The following is a 25,337-nucleotide window of genomic DNA, read 5'->3' as shown; positions in this document are numbered from 1 at the left end:
CAAAGAACCACAGGAGCACTAGGAAGAAGATGCGCCCTCTTGAGTTTCAGAGCTTGCAGTTCAAATAGAACTAGGATTTTGAATGTCATCTCTGCAAGTGGAAGATGTGGAACTTTATTCATCTGCCTTTCTACTTGCAACTGAAAATCTAGTAGAGCACTGGGCAGTAGGTAACTGTGATAGTGATACAGAGATATAGGTGGAGCTGTGGTTTTTCGTTTCAAGTATCGGGATCAGGAACATAGAGAAGAAGCACTTCAAGATTAGCAGCATCATTAACAACAACAAAAAAACCAGCACGATGATTTACCTGTAGGTCCTGATAATACTGTCAGCATGTGGTTCCAATTCCAATGAGCTCAAATGTTTGTTCACATACAGATGAATCTGGTGCTCAGAAACTCCACATACTCTGGCATACATGATCATTATTTCCCGGCCAGTCATGTATTCCAGCAAAGCGTCAAATTGAGGACAATAGCCAATTCTTGACCTCACCTAATTACAAAAATTGCCTTAAGTAAAAACCTACATCGTCCACCCTACTGAACATCCATGGATGAGACAGACCTGCAGGCCTCAGGTCATGCTTTTAAGAGTCCTATCAAGAATTTTTTTTTGCTACAAAAGTACGGCTGTTGGGCCTGTTAGAGTACACTGTAATAATTGTTAGATGGAGAAGTTAAAAACAAGATTTCAGAGCCCACTCAGTGTGAAAGAGCACTGGAAACCGAGATGCTCCCCTCCTCGATCAGGAGCTCCCAGGGGCATGGCCGCCATGGGTGCTTCTGCACTGCTTGACCTGCACGGCCATGTACACCTCTTGTCCACAGTCAGGCTGAACCCAAAGCAATGTTTTCCCCCAAGCCTCCATAAATAGGAGGCTAAAATGAATGTTGCTTCAGAAATTGGTCAAACCCTTTTACTGATTTTTCATTCAGGCATACACTGCCTACATAGCCAGAGAAAAAGTTGCGACTTTAAATTAATAATTACTTTACATTGTTTGGATCATTGATGCCCCTAGACTTGGTATAGTGCAAGCTTCCCCCCATCCCTAGCCAGGCTAAAATAACTTCCAGTGGACTTAAAGGAATCCTTATACTCTCGTTTTCATTTTTCTCTTTTCCCCCTTTTGGAAAATAAAATAAATAAATAAAATGAGAAGGTGACACCTCTGTTCAGGGAAACATATAGGCAGGCTCAGAAAAAACTGAGATTGCCCTAAATTTACATGTCAGGCTGAATCTAAGTTCAGAACTAGCCTTAAACAATAGACCCTGAACAATAAACAACAAAAACAACAACAAACAGGAAATCAGCAACAGCAGGAGAATGGGGAGAATATGATCCCACATTATCAGGTCAAAAATCCAGTTTTCAATAAAAACTCACTAGCATACAAAGAAAGAAAATATGGCCCACCCAAAGGAAAAAGAAAAAATAAACTGAAATTCTCCCTGTAAAAAGACCTGATGGCAAGTCACTAGACAAAGTCTTTTAAAACAATCACCTGTAAATGCTTAAAAAAACTGAAGGAAAACATGACTAAAATCAAGAAATGATGTATTACAAAGTAGAAATTCAATAAAGAGATAGAAAAAAGGCAATTCTGAATCTAAAACGTACAGTAAAGAAACTCTGAGGACTACAAGAAGACTGCATGGGGTACATAATATTCACCCCTTCCTCCACACAGAAGAACCAAAGGTACATTTTGAGATGAGTGACTGAGGGAGAATGCTAGAAATCAGCAAAAGAATGCAAATGTGTAGGACTTGGAGACCCTGGAAGACAGAAGCACACACAGCAAAGCACCCCAGCAACTGCTACCCTGTTTACACTGCCAGGGAGAGGCCCAGGAGACTCATCAGCGAAGATGCTGGCAATCTCAGCTACTAGGAAGCTTCATGGACCTCACGGGTTTGCAGGCATGAATCCCAGGTGAGCAACATGGAATCTACATGGTAGCTTTGCTTTAAAGATGATCTCTCATTGTCTCCCAGCAACCCCCTGGCCTGCTATAGCTAGGTGTCATCTTGAAAAGTGAGTTATTTTCCAAATTTGCACTGCTGTAGAGGTCAGAAAACTCTCATATTCCCATCTCTGGAACCCCTCGCAAGGGGCATATGGTATAGACAAGGCTATTCAGGGGAGGCCTCATGGACCGCTCCTCTGTGAGCCACATGGCAGGGGTCATTCACCTCCTTTCTCTATTCAACTTCTCCCCGTCTAATATAAATTTGAGTTACTCAAACATATGAATATCTTCTGTCTTTTCCTCGTGAATCCTAGCTAATCCTAATTCTTTCCTTTGCATCACAGCTAACTTTCTTCAAAATATAATCTACATTCTTCACTTCTTATCTCTAGATCTTCACTTCTAGGGTCACTAGATCCTGAACAATGTGGGTTCTAGCCCTTTCTTCCTGATTCCATGATGGCAGTGGCCCACGTGCAGTGTGGAGCAGGAGTCCATGACCACCACCCATTGGACCCTAGTGCATTGTTCTTGCCACCTTCGTTGATGAATTTCTCTGCATTCAATAGTGTACGCTATTCAGGCTTTCCTCAGATTTCCTGGCATTTGAAATTTGACCATTTCCATCTTCCTGAAATTCTCACCACACTTAGCTTCTTCCAATGTGATAACCCCTCTTCTAGATGGCGTGTTTAGCCAATGACTAGCTGATACAGGAATACAGAGGGTAGTCACCTTGCTTCGATTTGTCACCACTCTGAAGAGTGACATCCTGCTCTTCAGAGCCCTCAGTAATACTGGTCAAGGTCTTAGTTGCAAGTCAATTGCAGAAAATCTTCTGGCCAATCTTCCTATCCTTACACCTTACCATACCTTGTTTGGTATATGTTAGATGCGCTGTTGAGAGAACTTTGCCTTTTATTCCAACAATTTCAAAGACATAAAAGACACTCGTAAATTATGCTCTAATTGCTTCATTCTCTCTTCAGAAATTTCTCTTTTCAGAATTCACTATCAATACCCACCATGATTGCCATCTATTGTCCCTAGCCATCTGTCTGTTAACCTGTACCCCTGAATCATCATGTATTCAACATCTTATACAGTAATATAATCTTACCTTTAGGATATTTTTGGTGATGCTAAAGCCATCAATAAGCACATCCCCAGAGGTAGGACTCTCCTCTCCTGTCAAAATTTGGAATGTACTTGTTTTACCTGCTCCATTATATCCAAGTAACCCAAAGCACTCCTTCTTTTGGACTGCCAGGGAAATATTTTTCACAGCCAGAATTACTGGACGTGTAAAGTATATCTAAAAATAATTCGAAAAACACAGCTCAGTAAAGAATATTTATAGGCCAAATGTAATACCTTAGACCTATAGACCACTACCTCAGACAGTATCCTAAGAACTTTCCTGGGAGGATATGCATAGATGCTGAAGAACCATAGTGTGCCCTTGACACCAATGGCGTGCTCCCAGGGAACTATGAAGACAGCATGTTTCGGCCACAGAATGATTTACCTTTGTGAGTTCCTTAATAAGCACTGGGGAATTCATCAACTCTTCAGGATGCTCCAGAATTCTCTTTCTTTCAAATTCTACATCTTTATCTTGAGATTCTCCAGATAATTCCTTAGAAATTATATCCTATATTTTCAAGACAAGAATCATAAACTGTATGGCCTCATGAAATCTAAACTGAGAGATAATATTAAAGATTTTAAAACAGAAGTTTTGATTACTTTCCAAGAAACATCCTGAATATCAACCCAGGTCTCATGAACAACTAACTAAGCTATGAGTAATGAATAGTTTATCATGGAAATGAAAGTGGGGACCAGAAGCGAGGGAAAAGTTATTCACACTCGCATAAGTATGTCAAAATGAACCCTGTATTATACATAGCTATAATGCACTAATTTACATAACGAAGAAAACCACAATGAGATAACTCCTGACACCCATTACCATAGCTATCATAAAAACACAACACATAGCAAGTGTTGGAAAGTCTGTGAAGGGAACACTTGTAGGCTGTTGGTGGTAACACAAATTAAACAGGCGTAACAAAGACTTGGAGGTTGCTTTGGCTAAAAACATTGACTCTTCATTTGAATCTGCAAATGTCCAATGGGTAACTGAAAGCATCTCGGTCTTCATTTTGCATCTGTCTCCTTAGCTCTGAGTTACCTTAGATTCCAGAAACAAGTTCAATAGATAAACATCGACTGATGAGTTGAAACTATCCCCCAGGCAACAGCAGCTTTCTTATCACCAACAAGGTCCTGCCTGACCAATCCTGAGATAATGATCATCTAGGACAAGACTGCTTGATTCGGCATATTTCTGGTCCCCATCTCTACGTAATCTGGACACTCATGTTAATACCCCAGAAGACAGGGTTGGAAATGCTGGTCACTTTTGTCTTCCTGGGGTAGCTGTACCTATTAAATAGTTCCTTTCCTGCTTGTCACCATTACTTTTTCCACTTGGTTTATGGGGTGAGTGCCCAGACCTGATTTGTTGATTCGTTGGGTTTCTGGTCTAAGGCTCTGGTAACACAGCCATTATGGGAAACAGTATGGAGATTCCTAAAGAAATTTAAAATAGAACTGCCATTTGACCCAGAAATCCTTCTGTAGGGTATATATCCCAAGAAAATGAAATCATCACCTTGTAAAGGCATCGACACTCTTGTGCTCATTATAGCACTATTCACAATTAGCCAAAATATGGAATCAATCTAAGGATTCATCAACAGATTAGGAAACTAGCCTTAATAAAAAGGACATTTTGTCATTTGGAACAACATGGATGAACCTAGAGGATATTATGTCAAGTGAAATAAGCTATGGAAAATCAAATATGGCATGATCTCATTTATATGTGGATTCTAAGAACTTTAAACTTAGAGAAGTAAAGAGCAGAATGGTGGCCATCGAGCCTTGTGGAGATATGGAAAGCTGAGCGGAGTTTCGGTCACATGTGAGCAATAAGCCTTGCTATCTATCGCATACTGAATGTTGACTATAATAAATATAATGCATTATATATTTCAAAATTACTAAAAAGGAGGTTTTAAATGCTTTAGCTTGAATTAATCACTCCACTGTAAACATATTGAACATTATGTTGTACCCCTTAAAACATACAATTATTTTTGAATTAAAATCAAATTAAGAAAGTATAGAGGAGTAGATTTGAAATGTTTTCCCCATAAGAAAATATAAATACATGAGATCATAAATACATTAACAAGCTTGACTAAACCATTCTGCCATGTATATCAAAACATCATGTTGTACATTTAAATATACATATAATTTTTGTCAATTAAAAATAAATAATAATAATACATCAAAATTTAAGGGCATAGCTAGAGTAGTGCTTTTAGGGAATATTTAGTTTTAAATGCTTATTTGGAAATGAAGAGAAACCTAAAAGCTGTGCCTTTGGCATCTAAGAGGAGAAATATAAACCAAAAGTAAGTAGAAGGAAGATAATTGTAACCAACGCATCAATGAAAGAGAAGACAACAGTAGAGAAATTTTATAAAGATAAACTTCAGTTCTTTGAAATGATCATCAAAGTGAATTCACTTTGTTATAGGTGATTTTACTTCATTAAAGTTGATTTACGTTCATGCAGATGAGTTTTTCTTTTGTTGGGTAACTGAGAGAGTCACATACTGACTCATACTTTTGAGGCCTAGTTTTCAGTGTTTTCAGAGTTGTTCTTAAGCGCTCACCTTCTTATATTTCTTGTAGATAGCAAAGTAAACGTGTTGATTGAGAAACATTCTTAATCTCCACAAACTATTATCACAAAGGAAAATGAAGAGAACAAAAAGACAGCCTGCAATACTCATGACAATCAAATGCTTTCCAATTGTATGCTCTTCCAAAGAATAAATATTCTTCTCAGTATCTGGGAATAGTGAGAGAGAATGCTAATCTTATTGATACCACGAAGAGATCAAGAAAACAACAAAGAACAAGAACTACAGGATAAAATGAAACACTAGGCTAAACTAAGACCCAAGTATTTAGGGTGTAAGAAGCAACTATCCTTGAACTTTATAAAGAATAGTATCATAATCTGTGTTGTCTACTGGAATCTTATGTTATCATCTCTAAAAGTCTAAAAAGGAAAGTGAAATTTAAAAAATAATAAACACTATTCCATCTCACTAGTATCAATGTTGTTAACATTTTGCCACATTAGCTCCCATACCTTGATATTACCATATGTGCAAGTTGCCTCTGTGGTTCTTAAAAAAAATCATTTTGTTAAATGTTTTGTTTTTAATCTTTTTTTTTTGTTGTTGTTCTCATACTAGCTTCGCTTGAAAGCTAGCTACCTCTTTCTTGATTTTTTGAATTGTGAATTTTCATGGAATTATATGGATTGATGATGACAGGTTTGGGGTGAATAGTTAGCTAGCTTATGAAAGCTATTTTACTGGTAAGATGAAATGCATTTTCTTTACAAATATCTTTTTTCCTGAAGTGAGGGGTTGAGAGGTGGTAGAGATAGTACAGATGGGAGAGGTGGTGGAGGAGGAGTGGATGCTATTTTCTGATTCCTTGACAAGCTCTTTGCTCTGCAGTACCTATAACTTATTTGTTTCCTGCTTTGTATACAGGATCAAGGCTTCAAGGGACAATATTGCCTTCCAAATTTTTCTTTTTCTTTTTACTTAGATGTTTTCTCTTCCCATGAATGAGAATTTTCTCAAACTAATGAAACATCAAATCACAAATGCGATAAGTTCAGAGTATCTAATCAGGAAAAATAGTAATCCACCAAACCACATGAAAAGAGAACAGGCTAACAATAAATGATATAAGAACCCAACTTATGATGTTAGAAAACTGATCTCCCAAGTGTAAAAATGTAGAATAAAGTGAAAAAGAACTTAACTAAATAAATTAGAAAACAAACATGCAACGAAACGAACTAACAAAGCTGGAAACTTTCTTTTTTGGAAAAGACTAATAAAACTGATAAAAATCTATTACAATTGCTCAAGATAAATGGCAAGTGGAAAAAATCAGGAATATTATGCATTAAAGTGTGTATATCACTATTGATAATACAGATGTTAAAATTGTCCTAAAATATTCTGAGAAAATTTACTCCAATTAATTAGAAAATTTAGATGGGATAAAATGATCCTACAAAACTTTTGCCTTAATGTAAGAGAATACTCAATTCTGTCTTTATTCTTAGATCAATCAAGAGTTAAAAAAATCTTCTTCAATTGATGAATGGATAAAGAAACTGTGGTACATATACATAATGGAATATTACTAAGCCATAAAGAAGAATAAAATTATGGCATTTGCTGGTAAATGGGTGGAGTTGGAGAATATCATGCTAAGTGAAATAGGCTAAGTCCAAAAAACCAAAGGCCAAATATTTTCTCTGATAGGTGGATGACGATACATAATGAGGGAGAGCTCCAGAAGGGGAGAGAAGAATGAAGGAACTTTGAATGGTGTAAAGGAACATGGGGCGGGAGGGAGTGGGGGAAAGAAAGATAGTAGAATGAGACAGAAAGTGTTACACTATGTATATGTTTGAGTACATGAATGGTGTGAATCTACATTATGTATAACCATAGAAAAGAAACGTTACACCCCATTTGTGTACAATGAATCAAAATGCAGAATATAAAAATTAAAATTTAAATTAAAAAAAACTTCCAAAAAAACAATCTCCATGCACAATTAATTTCCCAAGCAAATTCCAACAAATATTTAAGAAGAAATAATGTCCATTTTAAACTACAAAAATTTTTTTAAAAGTTTAAAAAAAGAATGACACCAATCCTCCTCCACAAAATTTAAAAATTTTTATTTGTTCTTTTTAGTTATACATGACACTAGAATGTATTTTAACGTGTCTTACATGCATGGAGTATAACTTCCATTCTTGAGGTTGTACACGATGTGAGTCACACTGGTTGTGTGTTCATATATGAACATAGGAAAGTCACACCCAATTCATTCCACTGTCTTTCCCATTCCCATTCCCCCTCCTTTCCCTCCATTCCCCCTGTCCAGTCCAGTGAACCTCCATGACAACCCTCTACCACCACCATTGTGAGTCAGAGAGAACATTTGGCCTTTGATTTTTTGGGATTGGCTTATTTCACTTAGCATGATTGCCTCTAGTTCCATCCATTTACCAGCAAAGGCCATAATTTCATTCTTTATGGCAGACTAACATTCCATTGTGTATTTATTTATACCACATTTTCTTTATCCATTCATCTATTAAAGGGCACCTGGGTTGGTTCCATAGCTTAGCTATTGTGAATTGAGCTGCAATGAACATTCCACAAAATTTTCAACCAAATAAAAACCTCTTAAATATCTTTTATTCTACAAGTTTATAAATGGTTTACAAAAAATCCTAATAGTAGCAAGCAGTCTGATATATAACAATCCATACATCATAACGATGTTTGGTTTATTCAGTTTATCATATGACTTATAATTATGTGCCATTACAAATTCAGGCTAAATAATTCACTATGTAATTCAATAGAATATATACGTAATTCAACAGGGCAAAGAAGAAAAATCATTTGCTCACTTTAATACAAGCAGTAAGAAGCATCTGATAAAATTGAACACTTCTAAACATGGAAGAGAAAGGAACTCCTTAATCTGATAAAAATTGTAGACATCATACTTCATGGTAAAATATTATAATGTTCACTCTGAAATTGGACTGAAAATGGAGGTCTGCTGTCACTTTGATTCAATTTTAACTATGTGTCTGATGAAGCAGTAAATTAAGAACAAGAAATATGTACATAAAGATTGGAAAAGAAATACACTATGAACATCTGCTTTGAATACATCAATTAATCTACACTTAGATTATAAAAATTAGTAAAATAATTTAGCAAATACAATGTACAAAAATGAACTCTGAACTGTATTTTCTATATCAGCACTAAGTAAAAAAATGACATTTCAAAAAGTGATACGAGTAGATGGTTGATTATTAGTAGCTCTTATTTTATACCTGATAACCACTTTAAACTCACCTCAGATTTGCTTTGAAGTTTTACTGTATTTAAGAAGATTTCCTTGGCTTGAAAAACAAAACATGTACCAAACATGTGTCCTCTCTCCTTGAGAGGACAGCAGGTTCACAGCACGTTTCATGGCCTGAACCCAAGGTTAATTTCATAGAAATTTATAGAGATCCTCAAGATACTTACTTTCTTTACTACAATTTAAGAATTTGGGAACACTCTTTTTCCCGGTACACAGTATCTTCATCTGGTAGATAACAGTATAGTCACCGATGCATTTCCCAAGGTTATAATTGGGAAAGATCAGTAACGAATTACGTATGAAGTTTCTGGTGACATTAGACAAGTTAGTTGCTGTTGCTAAAAACATGATAAAAGTAGGTTACATAATAGAAAATGAACTATCCCTAAGACAAGAAATCCCCCAGTAATGATCCAACCAAACTCAGGGAATTAAAAACCAGATTATCTTTGAAGAACAGTAATTACTTCCTAAAAAGTTTGTTATAGTTTAAACCTGATGATAAAGAGTTTTTGCTGATAATTGCAGAATTCTGAATTTTTTGGTGAAGTATGGCCATGCTGGCTTTGTGTTTTCTTTATGGACAGAATTTGAACGATTAATCTCTTGAATACTTGTAGTACAATTCAAATTTTCTAATTCCTCTTAATCAGATTAAGTAAATTGCGTCTTTCTAGAAGTGTAACTGTTTTGTTAGTTCTGGCTTTGTTAGTACTCTATTGTGTATTCACATTGTGGGATGATCAAATCAGAGTACTCTGTGTTTGGGGGTGGTTTCTGGGGTTGAATTCAGAGGCCCTCTACCACTAAACCATACCTCAGTCCCCTTTATTTTGTTTAAATTGCTGAGCCTCTCTAGTCGCTGGGATTACAGGTGTGCACCAGCCCAGTCAGTTGTACATAATCACTTTCTATTTGGTTAATATTTGTTTTTATTTGTTTACCATTCTTTCTTTGAATATGTGATGCTGGGGTTTTCCCCTAATTTTCTGAATTTATTAGTTAAAGCTATACAGTTTCTTATTTTTGCTGTAGCATGATTATGTTATTCTTCAGTTCTAAATATTTCTTCTATTGATATAATCACTTGAGGTTTTTTTGTGAGTATTTGTGTGGCATATTTCTTGCCATTCTTTCACTTTTTGTATCTTTATATTTTTTACTGTGCCTCCTGTAACTAACATGAAGCTGGGGGCTTGTTCCCGACTTAGGGGTTGTGGAAATGCAGAATGGCAGTCGTGCCATTTATTTAATGAGCATGTTTTACTGTTATTTGACTTTATTAATTTTGGGGGTGGATTACTATCATTATTTATCTATTTATTCTGACTTTTCATTTTTATCCCTTCCTTGTAGTTTAGCTGTGATTTAGTCTTTTATTCTCTTTTCTTCTGCACTGGTGATCTATGTTTTAGAAGTTAAACTTTACAAAATATTCCTTTGTGGTTACACTGGATATTTAAAGATGCCTTCTCAACTTTTCTCTCTGGCTGCCTCAAAAGTCTTTTCTTTAACTTTGGGGTTCTGAAGTCTCATGATGTTGTATCTAGATGAAGATTAAAAAAAATCAGTGAGCCTCTTGCAACTGAAGATTTGTTTGTAAACAATTGTGTACAATGTCAGCCAGTGTCTTTTTTAACACTACATCTTTGTCTTCTGTTATTCCTTTCTGAACTCTGTCTGGCCATATGTTAGAACTTCTCTCTCTGTCCTCTATGGATTTAATATTTCTCTCATGTTTTCATCTTTTTATCTCATTGGATATCTTAAGTGTATTTCTTTTGTATTTATCTTTAATCCCCTAATTCTTAGACTGTGTATAATACTCTGATACTTTGGACTGTTGATTTTTTTATTTTTAGCTTTAAATTGACCAATAATAATTATATATATTTATGGAATAAAATGTAAAATTTTGAAATGTCAATACATTGTGGAATGATCAAAACAGAATGATTAGCATATTCATCACCTCAAATAGTTATCATTTTTGTGGTAAGAGATTTAAAATCGTCTCTTTGAGTATTTAGAAATATGCATTATTATGAATTATAGTCACCTTGCTGTGTAATATAACCTTAGAACTTACTCTTCCTATCTAACTTTATGCCTGAATTTTTTCTGTAATTAAATCTTTTCATTTTCCAAGGTACTATTTGTAATCTATTTGGGTTATGTTTGATTATTTTTCATATTTCCAAGACTGTTAGTAATGCAGGGAATTCTTTATGATAGGTGAAGTGTTAGGGAAATGAGATGGGAAGCCTGTACCTGTGGAGTTCTGCAATGACAGGGAGGCATGGACAGACTGATCTAGATCAAGTTCATATTTGTATGGGTATTAAATCAAAGAATGAGTATATATGCAAATCTCATAATCAGAGAAGGCAAGTGAGGAAATACAAATTGAAGAATCCTGCAGAAACTAGGAAAGGAAGGAAAAAGAACTGGCTTAATTATATACATGTCAAGTGAATACACAGTTTTTCGTCTTTCTGAAATGTTAGGAGGTTGATTCTTCTCAATTCATCCCTCTCTTTACCTCACTCCAAAATACCACAATGTCAAGAGATAATATTTTTAAAGATAATAACAGTCTAATATATTTGAGATATAATTTCTTCTAACTTTCTCAAAATTGCCCTTCTATAGGAAAAAAGTGCTCCTTTATTTCCTCTCTCTTTCTCCCTCTCCCTCCTCTTCTCATTCATTCTCTCTCTCTCTCTCTCTCTCTCTCTCTCTCTCTCTCTCTCTCTCTCTCTCTCACCCTTTCTCACCCTCTCTTGCAAATGAGTTTTAGGGACTAATACTCCTAAAATTTCCCAAATCAGATACAAAACAAACTATCTAAGTCATGTGACAGCGCTACTGAGGTGGGGACAGAGAAGAGAAGAGGCCTCATTTCCAAGGACCTGCAGCTCAGGTTCAATCCCATCACTTCTAGTATGAGGATACTAGATGAGGCACAATGCTTAACACATCACAGGCACTCAGAATAAGGTTATTAACTTATGGCCAATGCAGGATTTTTCAAAAAACCTAGAACTTAATTGTCTACTAATATCCCTATGTATCTGTAAGCCCATTACTTCTTATTTATTCACTGCTGTCTTCTGGGGAAGGGGAAATTTTGTGAAGTCCTTTCACTTACCGTCTCCTAATATTCTATCTATGAAGATAGTAAAAGTGCCTGAGATGAAGTTGAACAGAATAAGTTTGATGTAGGCAGAAGAACTTCTAGAAAACAAGAAGCTCATCAGGTACATGAGAGGAATGGCAGACCAGCCATATAGTGTGAGTATCAGCATTGTTTCCAGAAAGTGATAATCCATGACATAAATATCAATTTTGTAGTATTTGAACACTCCCTGAAATACAGAGGGGACAAAGCCAAAGATGAAGAGCAAGTGGAAAAGGAAATCAGGTCAAAACATTCAAAGACAGAAAGAGGAACTCCTGTCTTTATTTAGTCAATCTGCCTCTTGTTCTTTTTAGTTATACAAGTGACAGTGGAATGTATTTTGGCAAACTATACATACATATTATACATACATAGAATATAACTTATTCTATTTAGAATTCCAATCTTGTGGTGGTATGTGATGTGGAGTTACCCTGGTAGTGTATACAAATACAAGGCTAGGAAAGTGATGACTGATTAATTCTATGGACTTTCCTAAGCCTCTCTCCTCTCCCTTCCCTTCATTTTCCTTTGTCTATTCCAACGAATTTCTATTCTTATCCTCCCCAACCTCCCTTGTTCTGGGTTAGCATCCACAAATCAGAGAACATTCAGCCTTTGATTTCTGGGGGGATTGGCTTATTTCACTTAGCATGATACACAATGGAAAATTAGCCATAAAGAAGAACGAAAGAATGGCATTTGCCAGTAAATGGATGGAACTGGAGATTATCATGCTAAGTGAAATAAGCCAATACCTCCAAAAAATCAAAGGCTGAATGTTCTCTCTGACTGGTGGATGCTAGCTCAATCTGCCTCTTTTAAAAAGAAGTATAGCCTGCAAGCATCAGGTAAATTACTTGTGCCTCTTCTTCACCAGAGGGCACTGCAGTGAACAGAAAGACTATGCTTCCTTCTATTATTTTGTTTTCTACTAGGAACAATTTTTCTTTTTAAAATTCACAAAGTTAGTATACTTTCTCCCAAGAGAGCTAACTTCTACCAACTTCTCCAGAAAGTAGATTATTTCTCTAAAGAGTTTCCTCTGGCCAGGTTTGGTGGCATATGCCGCTAATTCCAGCTACTAAGGAGGCATAGGCAGGAGGATTTCAAGTTCTCTAGCCTGGGCAATCAGGAAGAATAATTTAAACAAACCAACTCTGGATCCCAGAATATTGTCTGGATCATAGCATGTATTCAGTACAAATTTTAAAATAAACTGATAGAAACTTTCAGGAAAATTAGAAAGGCTAACAACGGTATAGCCAGGACAATTGAAGGACAAAACTAGGTAGCATAAAACATTAAAGGTAGGAGTCTTTCTACCTTTAGAGCAGTTTGGGAGGTCAGCAAAAGTATATGAGAAAATAAATGGGAAATTAGTCTAAATTAGTCTTTGTGGTACTGCAAAGAAAAAATTATTTTCTGCTAATGAAGGTGTTATGGTTTGGATGTGATGTGTTCCCCAAAAGCTTACATGTGAGACAATGCAAGACGGTTCAGAGGAGAAATGATTGGATTGTAAAAGTCTTAACCCAATCAGTGATTTAATCTCCTAACAGGGATTAACTGAGGGGTAACTGAAATGGTAGGGTGTGGCTGGAGGAGACTGGAATTGAGGTGTGGCTTTGGGGTATGTATTTTGTACCTGGAGAGTGGAGACTCTCTCTGCTTTCTAACAATGCCAGCTGCTTCCCTCTGCCACACTCTTCCACCATGATGTTCTGCCTCACCTCGAGCCCCAGGGAAAGGAGCCAGACTCCAACTGACTAAAACCTCTGAAACCATGAGCCCTCAAACAAACCTTTCCTCCTCTATAACTGTGCTGGTCAGATCATTTAGTCACAGCAGCAAAAGAGCTGGCAAAAACAGGAGGATACGGGAGTTATTTTCTTCTAACAAAATCTACCATGAAACTTTGCAATGTTTTATAAGATAATGAACACAGTTTATTGGCAGAGCTAGATTTATGGAACCACTAGGATAGGGATTTTACATGAGGTATAGGAGGAAAATAAACCCTACTCACCAATAGTAAGCAGCAGGAAAATAAGAAGACAATAAAATCATGCACTAAAGCAGAAAACCAGTACACGATGACAGAGACCCCACTCAGAAACTGGATGTGCTTTGCCTTAGTGATTCTCTCAGTCACTGTCAGGAGGGAAAAGCCACTTATTAAAAGAGCTACACCCAGCTGCATATCCCAAAACACCTCCTGTCCATTTATAGTCCTACAGAAGGAACAAAAGATGTAACAGAAAATCAAGAAAGCAGAAAATACAGGTTTCTATCAATAGTTAATTTTATCATGTAAATGAATTTTAAAGTTTAAGAGTCAATTCTAATAAAAGTAATAACATACCCTTCATTGACTTTATTGTCATGGTGTGGCTGAGGTTTATTGGAGACTGTCAAGGAAGCACTAGCACCAGAAAGTGACATGAAAAGAATGTTGTCTAAAACTGCCAGGGACAGAGACGGTGAATGGTATGCTTCGTTGTTGAACAAAACAGTAAATACTGTTTCATCTGTCTTCACCTCCATGGAAAAAGCAATAATGCATAAACTATTACACTCCTTATTTTCCCTCAAGTAATCCAGAAGATTACCTAGGACGAGGAAACAACACTGGTTAGTGTATTCACAACACCTACAATATGTCAGAGAAGTAGAACAAATAATTTTCTCATCACTTTAAATTTTCTCATAATGATTACTGCACACATTTGCTGTTATCTTTAAACATTTTATTCCATCATTAAATTTCAAGCTATCACTTCATAACCTATAACTTCACTGAGAAAATACATGCAACGTGGTATAGACTCTGTCTTAAACTGATTTTGAGTACTTCCTTTTATAACTTTATCTTGCAGCTGACAAATCCTTTCTCTGAAAAACTAGGAAAACTGGATAAAAATTTTTTAAAATAATCTTTTTGAGGGCATTAGAGAGCGAAAAGAACACTCAAGAGCTTGAGAAGAATGAAAATTCATGGTGATGAGTTCAATATTTTCTTCCCTTTGAGAACTTTATAGTTTTATAAATGATGAAGGTACTTTGTTAAATCTGTGTTTCTATACTCTAACAGTAAGAAAGAAACAGACTAATTTTTTCAAAACCCTCAATCCAGTCTCAAGTCACTTCAGTCCCTCACTGGAGATCTTCCCTCAATTTTACTGCCTGCCAGAATTTAAATTAAACCTCTTTTGGAGAACATAATCTCATGTAGAATATCTGTAATTTTCACCCAAAATGCCTGGTATTGAATCAAAATATCACCAGGTATACTGACAAACAGAACTAACAAGAAGCACAGACAATTGAAAAACTCACAGCTAAAAGTGGGTACTGAGATAGAGAATTTACCAGAGAACTGAAGTACATAGAAATAATCAGCTGTTGATGTTAGAATTGAAAACCCATATTATTTAAAATTTAAAATTAATATATTCATAGCATATTGAACACAAATGAAGAATAGATCAGGAAAATAATAAGGATAATAAAAGAATACTATGAATGACTACACAATGTGATAGTTAATTTCACATGTCAGACTGTGGAACTTACACAAGAAACCTTCTGATTCTAAGATATTCAGACTCAGTCTGAATTATTTGCTTTTCTGGATCTCCAGCTTACAGGTGGCCTACTGTGGAACATTTTGGCTCACAATTATGTGAGATAATTCCCCTAATAAATATCATTTTATAAATTTGTCTCTGCCTCTCCCCCACCTCTCTCTCTCTCTACTAAACATATACTATTGATCATGTTTCTCTAGAAAACTGCAACATAAAAATTAGACAACTTAGATGAAGTAGATCACTTTTTCAAAACACACAAACTCCAGCCCACCCAATATGAAATAAATTACTTGAGTAACTATTGGGAAATATAATTCTTAACTTAAAATCCCCCAAAAGAAATCTCCAGACCCAGATATTTTAACTGGAGAATTCTATCAATGTTTAAAGAAAAACAGGCACTAAAATTATATGTAATATATTCCAGGAAATAGGAGAACACTTTATTGTTTCTTTTTATTTATATATGATAGAATCCATTTTGATAAAATTATACATGCATAGAATGTGTCTTATTCTAATTAGGGTCCCAGTCTTTTGGATGTACATGACGGTGGGATTCATAATGGTGGATTATGATGGTGGATTCATAAATGAACACAGGAAAGTTATATCAGATTAAACTGTCTTCCCTGTTCCTTTCCCCATTCCTTCCCTTAATTCCCCTTTTTAATCCTCTGAACTTCTATTCTTCCCTCAATCCTTATATATGGGTTATTTCCATATACCAGAGGAAACATTTGCCCCTTGGTTTTTGGGGATTGGCTTATTTCACTTAGTATTATAATCACCAGCTACATCCATTTACTGGCAATGTCATAAAATCATTCTTCTTATGGCTAATATCCCATTGTGTATATATATCTATATCACAATTTCTTTATCCATGTATCTGTTGATGGGCATGTTGGTTTCATAGCTTAGCTATTGTGAATGTGCAGCTATGAACATTATTTGGCTGCATCACTATGGTATGCTGATTTTAAATCCTTTGGATATAAACTGAGGAGGGGATGACTGGAACAAATGGTGGTTCCAAGTTTTCTAAGGAATCTCCATACTGCTTTCCAGAATAGTTGTACTTATTTGTTCCCACCAACAATGTACGAGTGTACCCTTTTCCCAGGTATCCTCACCAACATTTATTGTTACTTGTATTTTTGATAAGTGCTAAAGATGTTAAACATTTTTTTCATATATTTGTCGTTCGTTTGTCTTTTTTTTTTTTTTTTTTTTTGTTAAGCTTTTTGAGTTTTTATGTATCCTGGAAATTAACACCCTATCTGAGGACACTATCTGAGGAGCAGGTGTCAAAGACTTTCTCCCATTCTGTATGCAGGAGAATACTTCTTAATTCATTTTATGAAGCTAATATTACCTTGATAGCAAAGTGATTCAAAATAAGCACAAAGAATCAACAGACCAATATCCTTTATGAATATAGATGCAAAATTCCTTAAAAAATATTAGCAAATAGAATTCAAAACTATATAAAGAATTATGAACCATCACAAATGGGATCTATTCCTGAAATAAAAGCCTGGTTCAATGTTTAAAAATAAATGTCACCCACCATACTGATAGGCTAAAAAATAAAACTTATTTAATTATATAAATCTATGCAGAAAAACTTTAAAAAATCTATTCATGATTAAAACTCTGAGAAATAGGAACAAAGCAGAACTTCTTTAACTCTCTAAATACTTAATGGAGAAAGAGAGCATACTTTCTAAAATTAGGAACAAGGACAAATGTCCATCTCTCACCAATGACTCAACATAGTGATGGAAGTTCTATCCAGTACAATAAAAAATGAATAGAAAAATAAAAGGCATACAGATTATAAAGGGAGAAATAAAACTGCTCTTATTAGCAGATGACATGACTATTGATATAGAAAATCCCAAGGAATCAAAAGAAAGGTTTCTACAACTAATATCAACTAATTATCAAGGTTGCAGAATATACAAAAATAAGTAAGAATAAAATGTATTTCACCATACTAGAATAAGAATATAGACATCAACTTTAAAACATTATAGCATTTACATTCATTCAAAAATATTTAGATGTAAATTATTTTTATTTTTGCAGTGCTGGGGAAGCAAACCCAGGGCTTTGCATGTGCTAGGCAACTGCTCACACACTGAGTTACACCCCCAGATCTTTAGGTGTAAATTTAAGAAAACATGTATAAAACTTGTGTGCTTGAAACCTATACAACACTGATAAAAGAAATCCAAGAAGTTCTAAGTATATGGAGGGACATACTGGGTTCATGGACTGTAAGACTCAACATGGTAAAGCTGTCAATTACACTCAAACTTATGTACAGATTTAATCCATTTCTATCAAAATTTCAAGATATTTTGTAGACACAGACAAGCTAAAATAGCTAGATCCACTTTGAAAAACAAGAATAGAGTGGGAGGAACCAGCCTACCAGTTTTCAAGTGTGACACTAGTGAAGGGAAACATACACAGATTAAAGGAAGGATATGGAATATAATAAAGAACCCAAAAGTAGACCCATTCATGCCCAACTCATTTTTTAAAAAAATATTTTAGTTGTACATGGACACAATACCTTATTTATTTTTAATAAATAAGTTGGGAATTGAACTCAGTGCATCACATGTGCTAGGCAAGCACTCTTCTACTGAGCTACTACAACCCTAGTCCCCAACTCATTTTTTATAAAGGTGTAGAATAACTAATTGGACATTCACAGGCACAAAAGTTAACCTTGACTCACATATTACACCTTATACTAAAATTATTTCAAAATGGATCATGAACTTAAATGTAAAATGTAAAGCTATAAAACTTTTAGAAAACCATAAATCTTTTAGGAGAAAGTCTTCAGTAATCAGAGCTATGCAAAGAGTTCTTAGACTTAAAAACATGATACATTAAAATATAAGAAACTGGACTTCATCAAAAATAAAAGCTTTTGTCCTGCAAAAAAAAAAAAGTTTGTTAAGATAATAAATGAAAATATAATCTATAGCATGGCAGGAAATAAATAAGGAACACTATTTATCATCAGTATTTTTACTCCTCAGTAAAAAATATCTGAAAATATGGAAAATGAGCAAAAGACACACCCATAAAAATGTTTAAATCATATATAATTATAATGTACTAATAAAAATTGTCAAAAAATGGGGAAAGTAAATGTTTCATTGAAGATGATCTTCAAATGGCAAAGCAAATGTGGAAATGCAAATTGGGGACAGATGAGTTAAACCTACAATGAGATATCACTATAGGCTTATCAATATGGGTAAAAGAAAAATAGTGGCACCACCAAATACTGAGGAAGATGCAAAGAAACTGGGTCACTGGTGCACTGCTGGTGGGAATGCTAGAAGACACAATCACTCTGGAAAGCAATTTAATAGATTCTTTGAAAATTAAACATCCGACTATCACATAAAAAGAAATTATCCCAGAGAAAATGAAGATTTATGTTCACACAAATATGTGTATACAAATCTTCACAGCAGCTTTACTTAAAATAAAGAAAAAATAGGAGAAAAACCTCAGATGTCTTTCCGTGAGTGAATAAACTATGAAACATCCATATGATGGAGCAGTACCCAGCAAAAAAGAGACAAATCATGGATATGTGCAACAACCAGAGAATTGTGCTAAATGACACCATCAATCACAAAAGATCACATACTGTATGCATGGATATGACCCAGGAATGGGCTGTACCTACAGGACACTAATTTTAAAAAAGTAAACTGTAAATGGATTGAAGGGGATGGTGGAGTGGAGGTAGGGGAACGAGGGTCCGGGAAGGGCTGGGACTGAAATGGACAGGTTGTGTTCTATGCTATTGTAATTATGCCAGGATGTATCCTGGTGTTGTACGTAACTAAAAACAACAATTAGAAAAGGCATGCAGTTTGGAATAGAAGGAAACCATTTAAATCAGAGAAATGAAGTTATAAAATGCTCTGTGGCTAATTAGAGCCAAACTTAAAATATTACATGTAAGTTTCTTAAAGCAAAGTTGGACTTAGCCTGAAGAATCTCCCTATGCTAAGGTAATGATGGAGCTACTACATTATTTTATTGCATTTCTAACCTAACTATTGATATAACAATACAGCATATCCAAGTAATCACTTTGTTTTTCAAATGTAAGCAATATCCTGCTATATAAAAATATTCATTTTATGAATCAAGATACTTCCTTATTGTCCTTCTTTATGGTGTAACCTTGGTTAACAACTATTCATTCCTTATAAGGGAAGAGGAAAAGGGACAATTAGTTGTAATCAGTCAATCTACAATTTGTAGGCTATTAAAACAGGATTATGTTTTAAAGGACCAATTGACATGTTCAAATATATTTTCATTCCTCAAACTGCAGTGGCGTTAGCTTATGGATCAAATCCTTTTTCTTTGAAATGAACTTTACTGATTGATAGTCACACTACTCAAATATTTTCATTGATTTGGAATTGAAATTTCCCTCTTGTGAAAAAAGGAAAATTGGGAGTTTGAATAACTATCAGACTCAAAATATTTTAATATTCTTAAGTGCTACTGTATTTGCTCAGAGTCAAGTTTATCTAATTGTTACTCTCAATGTTTCAATAATAATGTGTGTACAAATATCACTATAATTTGCAAATGAAAAAAAAACCTGAAGGAGAAAGAAAAAGCAAACAAAATAGGCTGACTAATCCTGCAGGCTGTTTGTTAACCGCAAGGAGCACTCACCATCAGACAGCAGTTAAAGAAAAAATGCAATATTGTGGAGGAAACAATTACACTTCAAAGAAAGCACAGTATGTTTAGAGAGATAATGTGGCATGGTAATGGGTGTGTTCACAGATGCAAGGCAGATCAAGTTAAAGTCAACTCTCTGTAATACCAACAGTCTGATTTTGGTGCAAAGGATTTGCTTCCTTAAATGTCAGTGCTCCTTATTTAATTAAGGATAATAAAAATATGAACTGACTGGGTGATTACCCAGATCAAATGGCAAGCAGGTAAACTGTTCAGCAGGGTTTTTACTGAAAACAAATGCCCAGAGAATGTCAACTAGTATTTTTACTATCTCAGAAATAATTGTGTTCCTAGGAACTAGCCCATTAAAACTTTGGCGTTCCAGTTTTAGTTATGATCAATCTAGAACTCTGCAGAATAGCTTTTAGGACATGGACTACCATTCCATGCTGTGAAGAGAAGAGGCTGGATTTCCTGTGATACATTACATTCTGGCCAGAATTTTTAAAAAATCTCTCTTCCTCTCGCCCACCTCCCCCACATGTGCCAAAGTACATGTATGTATGTACTCTGGCATTTTACATTTTTATTAGAAAGAAGCAATAAATGCTATAGACAGCCCAGAGCCAAAATGCATCCACTAACAATTTTTCAAGATCAGAAGCCCTCAAGAGGGCACTTGTAGGGTTAGACTGCTTCTATGATATTAGTGACCAGCAAGAAAAGAATGGAGGAAGTGGTCAAATATTATAGTTAAGATTCTTCTTTAGAAGTGACAAAGCAGGTCATTCTAAGAGCAATTTTTTTCCTTAATGGGCCTTACCTGGTACTTCCTTAAGTTTGTGATTGTTAGCCTTTAGCATACTCTCAAGGTGTTCTAAGAGACGTGTAGTCAAATCAGAACTCCCAGAAATATAAAAAGGCACAATGGTTTGACCATATTCATTCAAATCCATTTGCCTGGTCATTTCATCATGATGTACAAGGTCACTGGACCGAAAGAGAAAGAATGTGGAAACTACAAGTCCCAGAATCTGTATCAAAGTTATCTTCCAGTTGCGCCAACTGAACATCAGCCTTTTCAAGAACATGGCACGGAATTGCTGACAGTAGAGGGAACTCTAAAGGAAACAGAAACATAATATTACAACAGTCATAGACCTAAACAGAGCATTCATATAGAAGTTCACTAAAATGAATGCTTTAAAAACTTGTGGCAAAACAGTTTTATGTCATAAATACCATGACATGGTAGAAACATACGAAGTTTATATGAACACTTGGAATATAACTGAAGCATAATATGATAGCACACAATAATAAGATCAGTGTTTTGTTTGTATAAGGTTGGGGACAACAAACTATGGTCTTCAACAACATTTATTATTTCTTTACATTGAATTTGCTTACTTCTGCTATGAGATATTCAATAAAATGGTTAAGGTTAAGTGTCTTACTGTAACAATTAAGATCTCAGTATATTGATGATTTTCCTCAGACTTCTGATAGTCATGAAAATGAGCATGTTTTATAGAAGGAAAAGACAATTAGAAAGGCAATGAAAGAAATCTTTGGCAACTCAAGAGACTTCCCATGCTGAGGACTGTACTGATGAGGGAGTGACTTCCTACCTTATAACAATGCCCCTTGCAAAACTTGAAATGCCTAAAATGTTGTATAGGGTTAATTACTAAAACACCATGCTCACTAGTACCCTTACTCCAGCTTCAATGAACCAACAAATTTCTGGATTACCTATCTGGAAAAAAAAAATCTAAAACAAACAAAAAGAACTAAGAAATGATGATAGTAAAAGTAAAAAGATGTTTTTCTAGAACCTATCACTTCAGCATTTGAATATTAATTAGGTTATTGTACAGACAACTCTGGTTGGTTCTCATACGGCTAAGAACTCTATACTCTTGGCTCAACTATTAAAACAAAATACACCTCTTACATCCCAAATACACACTGGTTTTCTTAGCAAAGTTTCTTACCCCACTATTAAACATAATAGTTCCATTCAGGGTAGAAGAATATACTCTCTCAAAATTACTTGACATATTCCTATTCTGGCTCATGATGGAGACTTTGCTTTTCTTGGAGGGAGACTGTATAGCTTGGATACAACTTTGTGAACCTTCCATGTGACCAACCCTACATAAAGGAAAAAAATAAAAAGATTTTCATTTTAATCTTATTATGGCTTGAATCTGGAATCTCTCCCTAAATCTTGTGGTGAGATTGTGGTTCCCAGTGCAGCAAGGTTCAGAGGTGGGGCTTTCAGGCAATAATTGAATCATGAGGGCTTTGACCCCATCAGTGGATTGATAGCTGAATGGAATCAGCAAACCATGGACTTAAAAGACTTTTTAAACCATGGTCCAAAGTAAACTTTTTCTTCTCCATGTCATTCTTGTCAGGTATTTTGAAAAGTTGATTAAAGGAGTTATAGAAACTATATCCTAATATACCTTGTTTGGAAAAAATGAGTTGTAACTCCCAGATTCTCTTGGTTTGCTTATTATTGCCTGGCAGTATGATTTGGAGGCAACATGGTAATGATGATAGAGTAATAGTTCCCAAACACAGCCCCACCCCAACTGTTGCCTCCCTTATATTTCTAATATGTGAAATCTCAAAGTTTGTCATGGCCCTTTCTCTCTAACATTTTTCTTTTCCCTAAATATTCTTACTCACTTAAGGAAGACTTCCTCCATGGTAGTGATAGAGACACCAAAGCTAGCAATGCCCAGATTTTTCTGTCTCTTTTCCAGAGCAGTAAACAGGGCTTCAAACCTAGAAGTAGAAGAGGAAAAGCTGGCACTAAACGAGATGACTTTTGTATTTATTTCTTTTTATTCTAAAGTGATTTCTCCTTAGAAGTAGAAAAATATAGATCATTCTTTGCTTCTGTACTTAGTATAATTTCATGCCTTTGGTAAATCAGAAAGGTGGGATAAATTGCTTCCTACTCAGTTCTTGGATACATGTAATTTTTATCTTCTAGTGAAATTGTCAAGAGACTCTATATGTTAATATAATTAGAGGGTATGAATTTACTTATCACACATATATGCTATTAGTAAATGAAAAAGAAAATAATATTTAATAGGAAAAAGGCACTCAAAAACAGAAAATAGAGTAAGTGCAGTAAAACTTAAAGATAGTGAGAACCATGTGATTAAATATTTAGAAAATTGTATAGAAATTGAAATGATTAAAGAAATGGAGAACAGACTAGTAGAAGTTGAGCCATTTGCAATGTAGACATATCCAGGCTTTTAAACAACAGTTTTCCTTGGAAGATCTTATAGCACAATGCAGTTCAAAAGATTCTTTTCCAGAAACTTCCAGCTCTCAAAACCATCTCTTTCACATTCCCATAGTGGGTGATTGAATGTATCTCAGTGTTGGGAGAACTCAAATTCTCTCTTTTGGAAAGTCTATAGGATTTTATATTCAAATTTCATATTCAAGCTTAAATTCAGTTTTTTTCACATTCATTCAAAATTACACTTTAAGGTTATATAGGACCCAAATCCACTTACCTGACAAGCTTTTCAAGTTTCAAGTCCACTTCCTCCTATTTCTTCATTCCCAGTACATGGTTTAACTGAGATTCCTCCATATTTTCTTTTTTAAATACTTTAGTTATGAAATTAATGTGCACATTGTACAAATTCAGAAAATAAATTTACGAAGAAAATAAAATCCATTATAGCATTAAGCCCCTTAGACAGTCAATTGTTAGAACATTAATGTTCTGGCATACTTATTTCTGTTTCTTTTGACTGTACACAATATATAACAAAAGAAAGAGAAGACTATGTGAAGAAAAGAAAGAAAAGGTTATGTCTATGTCCTGCAAGAGCTATCAGAAAAATTGCAAGAATAAGGGAGCAATACACCACCACTACATATTCACTAGGATGCACTATAGCATGTGAACCTCATGGGCTGATGTGTGAAATGGCAAAATCAATTTGTAAAACACTTGGCCATTCTGCTATTCTTTGCCACAATTATTTTGTTAGTTTTTTTAAATCTCATTTTTCCTTTTTAAAATTGTTTAGACTACATAGATGTACAACATCCTCTTCATTTTGAAACTATAGAAAGTTTAAAAACTTTTCTATTTTTGCAGTACACTTATTTTCAGAGTTGGCATTCCATATGTTTTCTAACTGTGATTCTATTCTTTCATAATTCAACGTGTTTTATATAGTCCATTCTTCTTTTCTTCAATCTTTATGAAAGGAGAGTGATATACATCCAGAAGTGATTTAAAATTATATAGAACTTCCAGAGGAAATTCTGTCTAAAACTGTGCTATCATTCTGACTCATACAGTGATTTCTTTTTTTTTTAAATTTATTTTTATTGTAAACAAATGGGATACATGTTGTTTGTGGAGTAACAGCATACCATTTGCATATTCATACATTTACATAGAGTAATGATGTTTGATTCATTCTGTTATTTTTTTCCTTCCCCCCCACCCCTCCCACCTCTCTTTTCCCTCTATACAGTCCCTCCTTCCTCCATTCTTGTCCCCCTCCCACCCCCATTATGTGTCATCATCTGCTTATCAGTGAATGTCATGGACCTTTCCTCCTGTTTTCCTCTATTGGTTTCATAATTTTGTGTTTCATGCTTGAATCACTGATCTGTTTGGGTTTTGTATATAGTACGAAACAAGTACATAGTTTCGTTCTTCTAAATGTTGACACGTAGTTTTTACAACACC

The 25,337-nt window shown here is 35.0% G+C and overlaps 1 protein-coding gene across 1 annotated transcript in view; it reads right to left on the bottom strand.

Moving 5' to 3' along the window:
- The window catches only part of LOC306649531 (phospholipid-transporting ATPase ABCA3-like), a gene marked incomplete at its 3' end in the record, with an annotated part of 134,728 nt that overhangs the window by 23,464 nt on the left and 85,927 nt on the right, over positions 1 to 25,337 (bottom strand). Inside the window, exons 17-27 of the mRNA XM_079120539.1 lie at positions 23,288 to 23,386; positions 22,585 to 22,744; positions 21,411 to 21,708; positions 14,611 to 14,857; positions 14,275 to 14,479; positions 12,216 to 12,432; positions 9,229 to 9,402; positions 5,737 to 5,915; positions 3,510 to 3,635; positions 3,102 to 3,296; positions 311 to 498 (exon numbers count right to left, since the gene is read on the bottom strand). Of these exons, the coding sequence (XP_078976665.1) occupies positions 311 to 498; positions 3,102 to 3,296; positions 3,510 to 3,635; positions 5,737 to 5,915; positions 9,229 to 9,402; positions 12,216 to 12,432; positions 14,275 to 14,479; positions 14,611 to 14,857; positions 21,411 to 21,708; positions 22,585 to 22,744; positions 23,288 to 23,386 (2,088 nt within the window). The remainder of the gene's footprint in view (positions 1 to 310; positions 499 to 3,101; positions 3,297 to 3,509; positions 3,636 to 5,736; positions 5,916 to 9,228; positions 9,403 to 12,215; positions 12,433 to 14,274; positions 14,480 to 14,610; positions 14,858 to 21,410; positions 21,709 to 22,584; positions 22,745 to 23,287; positions 23,387 to 25,337) is intronic.

This window comes from Sciurus vulgaris (assembly GCF_902686455.1).
Source record: "Sciurus vulgaris genome assembly, chromosome: 18".
Lineage (NCBI taxonomy): Eukaryota > Metazoa > Chordata > Mammalia > Rodentia > Sciuridae > Sciurus > Sciurus vulgaris.
The sequence above is the reverse complement of the archived record's forward strand: the minus strand, read 5'-3'. Positions and strand labels throughout refer to the sequence as shown.